This window comes from Triticum aestivum, chromosome 4B (genome assembly GCF_018294505.1).
Source record: "Triticum aestivum cultivar Chinese Spring chromosome 4B, IWGSC CS RefSeq v2.1, whole genome shotgun sequence".
In the NCBI taxonomy this organism is placed as follows: domain Eukaryota; kingdom Viridiplantae; phylum Streptophyta; class Magnoliopsida; order Poales; family Poaceae; genus Triticum; species Triticum aestivum.
In genome coordinates, this window is record NC_057804.1 from 71,448,843 (window position 1) to 71,456,582 (window position 7,740).

The window sequence follows — 7,740 nt, forward strand, 5'->3', positions numbered from 1 at the left end:
CACTCTAATGCATGAACTAGCTAGGGTGTGACAACTATCGTCATATACAAAGCTTCATGGAACTATCACAGGTAGTGCACAAGTACTGCGCAATGGAAAGCACATGGAAGGCCCAGAAAACTCAACTGGAGCCCGTTGCCTTCAAGCAGTGTGCGGCCCGGACTAAATGAATGCACCCTAGCGGCGCATCCGATCATTAGTCTGTCGGCAGAAAGAATAAATCCTTTACGAGACATAGGTCTGTTCTTGACGAACTCCTTGACAAGCCATGTCTGATACATGTGACGTCGAGCACAGACCCAACCCATAGCCTTCAAGCACGTTGGGTACTCCAACAGGTAGCAAAGAGTGGAGAGGCCATCCTCGCCACCATTACTCCAGAGAAATACTCCCTGGAGACGAACGATTTTAACGTGCTCATGGTCTTTGAGACCTTTTCTTCGAATAACCGGCGAAAAAGGGCACTCCGCGACCTCGCCGAAGTCCACCAAGTTATCACACTGAGCCCATGGAATGATGCGGCAATAACCTTCAACGCCAAAGACGAACCAAAGGCTCGGTCAGTCCGGGCACCCGCCGCCCTAGTCCTAAACCCCATTGTGGACGGCTTTCAGATTACCAAAGTGCTCATGGACGGCGGTAGTGGGCTTAATTAACCTCACCTATGAAGATACGCTTGACAAAATGCAGATTGAGAGAAAGGCATGCTGGATCTCTCAATCTTCGCCATGCTCAAAGCGCTCTTCGCCATGCTGGATACCGTCAAAACCAGAGCTCAAAGCGCTCTTCACCATGCTGGATCTCTCGGTCTCTGCATTGCTGGTGGCATCCCCTATGGCCATACCGAATACGGGTGGAGCACCTCACACCCCACCACCAATCGCGATGCAAGGCAACCTCAACGGGCAGTCAAGCCACGGTGTGATGCTTCTCACCCCGAGGGGGGGGAGGGCATCAGCGATTCTTGAGTTGCCAGCGGCAACCCCTATCATGGGTATGACCATTACTCCTTCTATGTTTCCTACTCCACTATCATCTCAAGTGCTAGACACCCTCAATCAGCCGCCATCCATGGCGTTCCCAATTATCACATGGAAAAACCAACAACTCCTGACGATGCTTTGTGAGCAGTACTTTTAGATGTTCTTCGTGCATAAATCATATACTGGGCTTCCATGATGATTGCCTCTAATGGTGACGAGTTGAGGGAGGCAAGGTAGTAGAAGCGGAGGGCGAAAGTCCATCACTAGAATTGTTTCATTTGAACTCTTCTAATGGCTATTTACCCACTTTATGCCTCCTTTGATTAGAATAAATTTTATAGGATTTTTGGAGGACTAGAATTCTAAGGAATTTTTCTACATTTGTCATTTGATTCGTAGGATTGGATCCTATTGTAATTTTTTCTAAGAAATCATTTGTACTACATTTCGTAGAAAATCTAGCATGTCCAACCTCTTTTTATAATTCACTCTATGCCATCAAACACACTCTGCTAACCCTATAACCTATATTTTTCCTATTCTTAAGTTTTGAGAATCCTCCAAATCAAAGAGACCCTAGTTTATTTTTCTTGCCAATGTTAACGGCAACTCCAACCAGCCGACGCGAAACGGATGCAGATTTTGTCTGCTTTTTGTATGTATAGGTCGGTGAGGCGGACGCACATGTCCCTTTGCGTCCCTGCGCTAGTAGGTGCGTCCAACTGGCCGGGCGCATTTCAAACAGTGCATCTAGAAAAACTTAAACTTAAACTTACAAACACATAAAAAAATATTAAACTTGAACTTAATTAAAATATATTACATTAATTCCAAAAGTCCCAGCCGTCCTCGCCGCCGTGCATTAAACTTAAACATAAAAAAACTTAAACTCAAGAAATACTTGGATCTTCTAGTCTCGGCTGTTGTCGCCATCCTAGTCATCGATTTCATCCATGGTGAGGTTGACGAAGGGCGGTGACTACCACAGGTAGGCGGGTGGCACCTGCTGTAGCTCCAGCAGTGCCTGACACGACGGGGACGATGACCACGTTGATGTAGGGCCGCTACCGCGGCGTAGCGGTCGGCGAGATTGAGAAGCTGGCCGTGTCCCTCCTCGGCGCTGACGAGCCAGGTGACAACCCGGCCTCCCGGTCGTACTTCCACACCATTGCGGCCGGCGGGCGGCGGCGCTGGCTAGGGTTTGTCGGGCTTGTGGGGAGTAGACAGAGAAGAAGATGTGTGTGGAAGTGGACTGGCCCCTCTAAACACGCCACTGTCTCCACAGCGGAAGTGCCTGTGCGGCCGACGCACGGGGCCGAAAGCGTTCATGGCATTTAATAGGACCGGAGTGGGTGGTTGGGCGACCGACACGCGGGCCTCATGTGGACACCGAAAGAACACACACACACACACGACGCGTCCGTCTTGTATCAATGTGGACGCAAACCTAGCCCAAATATGCACCGAAAATGTGTTCATACAGATGCCAAGCAGACATCATTTGGAGATGCATCGGACGCGTTGGGCCGTCGTTTCTATTCACTTGTACCAAAGGAAGGTTGGAATTGGCCGAAATAACTCGTGCCAGTCAAATTAGTATTAGCTAGAGAGTGGCGTTTTGGTGACGGGCGTGAACAATAAATCGTAAAAGAATCAGTTTTTTTTTTATGCAAGATGTTCAGATGCGTAATACTCTGTGTCAAATTTAGTGAAGTTTTGGTATGGCAAACATCACTGTTCTTGTCTGAATTTGTCTTTTTTGCCGCGCGGTCGTCGAATGTCCAAAGTTCATCAAATTTTGCACGAACATCACATGCATGGACATCTTGCTTACAAAATGTAGTTCGGAATTATTTGATTTTCTATTTTTAATCTCTGTACTGTTCATTGACCTCGTCTGCGCCGGGGCACCGAAGGGGATTTTCGTATTAGCTAGGCCTGTAATAACCACACCTACCCGAAGTACACTCGAATCCTGGGGAAATGCGGTACAGCCCACACACTGCACCGCACTCTGCAGGCCATTTACGCCGACTGGACATTACGGTGAAGAGGGTGCCGCGTTCGGGGTTGCAAGCAAGTGACCGGTGGGTTGGACTGGATTGATGGCACGCGCGAGAACCGATGAACTTTACCACGCCATGCCGTGGTGGCGTGGTGGCAGGAGCAGAGCTAGCTAGGTAGCCCGTCCCGTCTTCTCGCCGAGCTTTCTTCTCTCCCAATCGTCGGCCAGAGGCAGGAGGGAGCCAAGTGTCCTTCGGCAGAGGCTTCATTTCACCCCTTCTCGTCTTCTCCGCTAAGATCCTATGCTCTCACAGAATCCCGGGGCTCCCGATTCTTTTTCCGCCGCTTGATCTAGCCAAGGTTTCCGTTCGCCGGGATCTCAGCCGGCCCAAGGTAAAGCCTCTCCCGGTCGAACTCACAACTCAGCAGCATTGACATCATCGTTTCGCACGTTTTGGCACTAAACTTCACTGCTAGTGATGCTTGCTTCCTTTGCTACGCATGTCGGGTGAGAAGATGGGCTGCCAAAGATGCAAGCGGAGGGATGAGCTCGACTACTGCAATCTGGATGACCGGGAGAAGCATTTCCTGATGTTTATGGTGGATGGCTGTGGTCGTGAGATGGTAAACCCCCTACTCATGTTCAGCTACAGTTGTTCTTGTTTATTTTCTGTCACCTTCTTGTGTCGAATGGCAAGCAACTAGTAGGTCGATTGCTTGATGCAGCACATACCCACATTCTTCTTCAGACATGCAGACTATGGATTTAATGTTTTCGTGCCAGAATAAGCATATCCCCAAGTTGGATCTGGTCCGTACTACTGTAGATCCAAGTTCCTAAGACTAAGAACACTGCACGTTGAAGTTATGATACTGCAAATAGGGTGTATAGTTACTTTTCAATTTTAGTAGCACGGAATACAAAGGGAAACGAGATCAACAGGGACTAGCCCCTGTGCTAATTTATGTATGGCAAATATTAATTTTGATCAAGATAATATATCTCCTGTGATGCCTTTCTGCTTCACCTGCTGTTCTGCAACATTGTTATTTAGCTAGATCGTATATTTTCAAACAGCTTCATGTGAGGTAATGAAATTAGAGCCTAAGTGGAATGGAGGGGATTCATCCCTAGGGGATTGGGTGACAAGCAGCGATCAACCCAATCCCCTAGTGGATTAGTTCCCCTACAACCAAACAAGGCCTTACCGGGATTTTACTTGGGAGTGAATGAAGATTTATAGTGTTCATTGTGTTTTTTATTTGTGTCAATGTGCCCTTTAATCATGGTCTGGTGGCTAGAACTGGCCTGGAGACTGTCTTCTTTATAGGATCACTCAGTTAATGTTGAACTTGAATTTCCATTTAGCACTGTATTCAGAACATACTACTCTGTGGAAATTATTTTATGGCACCAGAAATGCCTCGTGCGAGTAGGCATTAACATGATAACAGACACTAAATGCCACACTGGTAGATGTACAGAAATTAAGCTAGCTCCTTTCTCCTGGTTTGTTTTCACATCAGATGTCAAATAGTATATTTTGCAATATATTCATACTTTGTATCCTCCTATGGTTTAAACCCTGTTTTCTTCATTGGTTCTTGTTTCTGCAGACCATCCCAGATGATTTTCTGAAACGATTCAGGGGTGAGATCCCAAAAGAGATCAAGCTAGAAACACGAAATGGTCATATTTACACTGTTGGAGTTGCCAAGTATCCAGATAAACTAGTCCTTAGAGCAGGATGGGAGACCTTCGTCGAAACCTATGATCTACGGATCGACGACTCTGTGGTATTTCGATACAATGGAAATTCGCAGTTCAATGTCATAGTGTTTGATCAATTTGGCCGTGAGAAAGCATCGTCCGTTGTTGTAGACAGTGCTCCTCTGTATCCTTATGTGCAGGAAAGGCAAAGAGGTGCTCCTGAAACTCATGGTCATTCTCAGCCCCATGAAATGCAATCTCCTACTGAAAATATGAATATTTCTCAAGGGCATCCTCAGCTCATGCGTGTGCAGCCGCATACTGATAACATGAGCCGTTCTCAAGGGCATGCTCATCATGTGCAAATGCAACTGCCTATTGACAATATGAGACGTTCTGAAGGGCATCCTCAGCCCATACAAATGCAACCGCCTAGTGCAAATGTGGACCATTTTGTTGATGATAGTCAGCACATGCAAATGCAGCCACCTAGTGCAAATGTGGACCATTTTGTTGATCATAGTCAGCACATGCAAATGCAGCCACCTACTGAGACTCTGAATCGTTCTAATTGCCATCCTCAGTCCCGGCAAATGCAGCTGACATGTGCTGAGAGACAGTCAAATCTTCAGAGGAATAAATTAAATCAGGGCAACAAGAGCGTGGCGAGTTCTTCAGGCACTCCCTCTCAGCCTCTAGTCCTTCATACAATTTGTGATTATAGAGATATAACTCCTTCTAAATCACAACTGCTGTTGTCATCTTTAATTGATATATTATTCAGTAATTGATCTCCTTTTGTGCACAGGTGGTTCTTTGTGCTCAGAAGATGGTACTAATTTATGTGATACATCTAGATACACGCTTGGGTGGAACACCCGTCTAGATCCAGTGCAGAAGGAGAAAGTTGACCAGGAGATCCAACATATCTCATCTGACAATCCAATCTTTGTGGCCATGATGAGCAAGTGCAATGTTACAGGAACTTTCACCCTAGTGAGTGTCGAATTTGCTGTTGAATACGCATTCTGCTAGAGTCTGCAGCAAGCCGTTTAAACTAAGATTTCTATTGAAAACAGTATTTTGCATATTTTAAATTGTTAAACCCGCCATGACTAAACTTACAAACCATATACTGTTTACTATGATAATGATCTTGGATTGAAATGTTATTCTGTTCTGCAGTTTGCTTGAATGCCATTATCTAACAATTTTACCCAAATCTGTAATTAGAGTGTGCCCAAAGAATATGTCAAGCGACATGTGGGAGATACGGAGCGCAACATATGTCTTCAGCGCCTTGGCAAGGGGTGGGAAGTGCAGTTTGGTGGTAGGCCTGAAGAGAAAAGGATTATATCTGGCTGGCGGAGGTTTGTAAAGGACAATGATGTTGAGATGGGTGATATCTGCATTTTTGAATTGTTGAAGAAATGTAAGATGTGCACGATGGAAGTCCATATCATCCATACAAAGGATATTGATACGCCTTCCAAAATTTGTCAGCAAAGGCACAGAGAGGTTGTTAAAATTATGGAACATTCTCATTCTCTCCCCCAGCTTAAGGAAATGCAACTGCATAATGAAACAGTGGAAGATACTATCGTTCATCCCGAGCCTGTGCAAATACAACTACCTTCGTTGGAAAGACGGATACAACTTCAAAGGGACAAGTCTAGTCAGGGCAGCAAGAGTACGATAATTCCTACTGCTAAGTCATCTGGTGGCAATTCATGCTACCAGATGGTACTGAGATACACTTTGTTTTGTTTTACAGATATATTAAGTATGTAATTGTTATCATTTTTTTGTGGTTTGTGCAGGAGATTCCTTGTCATCGGAAGATATTGATCATGAAGAAGGTGCTTTGTCTGATTGCATCCTTGCACGTTTTACGCGCCTTACTACAGATCAGAAGAAGGCAGTGAAAGAGAAGGTTCAATTTATTGATTCTGAAACTCCCATCTTTGTTGCCATGATGCAACAAACCAATGTTACTGGAAGATACACTCTAGTGAGTTCCAAACTTTATTCTTTAATGCTTGTTCCACTAGTGATATTGATCATGTATTTGTCTATCATGTGTTCTTTCTTGGATCATAAAGCTATTTAGAGTGCTTTATAATTATAACCTGGTCATGTGAGTTTACATATTTTTCCTAGGATTAGTGAAGGATTTAGGAAGTTTAGAGTGATTTCAATTCCTAATTTGCTTGAATAACATCATCTAACATTCCTTATCTATTTTGAATCTGTAACTAGAGCATCTCTAAGAAATATATCAACAAGTATTTGGGAGATGAGGTGCAGAGCATCTGTCTTGAGCGACTTGGCGAGAGGTGTCAAGTGTGGTTTGGACGCAAGCCTCAGGATAAAAGGATTGTAGGCGGATGGACAAAGTTTGTGAAAGCCAATGAGGTGGAGGTGGGTGATATCTGCCTCTTCGAGCTGCTGAAGCATCGGAAATTGTGCGCCATGAAAGTTCATATCATCCGCGCGAAGGACTTCAGTTGATCAAAATGCCATTGTCTGATTTATCTTGAGGTGGTGTGTAGTCCCTTTTGTGCTGTTAGGATGTAGTACTACCTCCCGTAACAAAATACTTGTCGTGATTTTAGTTCAAATTTGAAGTAACACCACAACAAGTATTTTGGAACGGATGGAGTAGTAGGTTACTCTGTTTATGCCTATCTGTCCTTGTTATTTTGCTACCATGGACACATGTTGGGGAACATGTGAGTACTATATTTTATTATATATCTTCCTTCGAAACAAATGTTTTATCCTTCTGTGCATACTCTGCTAGTGCTACGTGGCATTTGTTATGTTATTTTCTTTCCAAGAACTAGTAAGTTTTTTGTTTTGTTTTGAGAACTAGGTTTTTGTTTTTGAGAACTAGGTAGTGCATTTGTTATCTGGGGTGATCGCATACCATCACAGGCCCTTGGCCCAAGCCCACAAGAGGTGCCACTAGAGCTATTTAGGAGCAGGCAGCAGCCTCTGCCTAGTTGTGTAACCATGTTTGGTTTGCTGTTTCCTTTTAAA

General features: G+C 44.7%; 1 protein-coding gene across 2 annotated transcripts; it reads left to right on the forward strand.

Moving 5' to 3' along the window:
- Nucleotides 1-3,034: 3,034 nt before the first annotated feature.
- LOC123091084 (putative B3 domain-containing protein Os08g0325100) lies at nt 3,035-7,332 on the forward strand. Of its 2 annotated transcripts, none has more exons than XM_044512486.1 (7): nt 3,035-3,380; nt 3,465-3,611; nt 4,605-5,376; nt 5,507-5,694; nt 5,932-6,388; nt 6,519-6,709; nt 6,958-7,332. In XM_044512486.1, the coding sequence occupies exons 2-7, from the start codon at nt 3,489-3,491 to the stop codon at nt 7,207-7,209; spliced, it is 1,983 nt and encodes a 660-aa protein (XP_044368421.1). In that variant the 5' UTR covers nt 3,035-3,380; nt 3,465-3,488; the 3' UTR covers nt 7,210-7,332. The 2 variants fall into 2 exon arrangements, with proteins under 2 accessions (XP_044368421.1, XP_044368422.1); XM_044512487.1 differs by having other exon boundaries at nt 3,036-3,380; nt 3,504-3,611.
- Nucleotides 7,333-7,740: the final 408 nt, after the last annotated feature.

Excerpts from the sequence above, each read along its gene's own strand:
- LOC123091084 (XM_044512486.1), top strand. The coding sequence starts at position 3,489 with ATGTCGGGTGAGAAGATGGGCTGCCAAAGATGCAAGCGGAGGGATGAG. Across the intron at positions 3,612-4,604 it reads ATGGCTGTGGTCGTGAGATG|ACCATCCCAGATGATTTTCT; the intron begins GTAAACCCCCTA and ends TTGTTTCTGCAG. Across the intron at positions 6,710-6,957 it reads TTACTGGAAGATACACTCTA|AGCATCTCTAAGAAATATAT; the intron begins GTGAGTTCCAAA and ends ATCTGTAACTAG.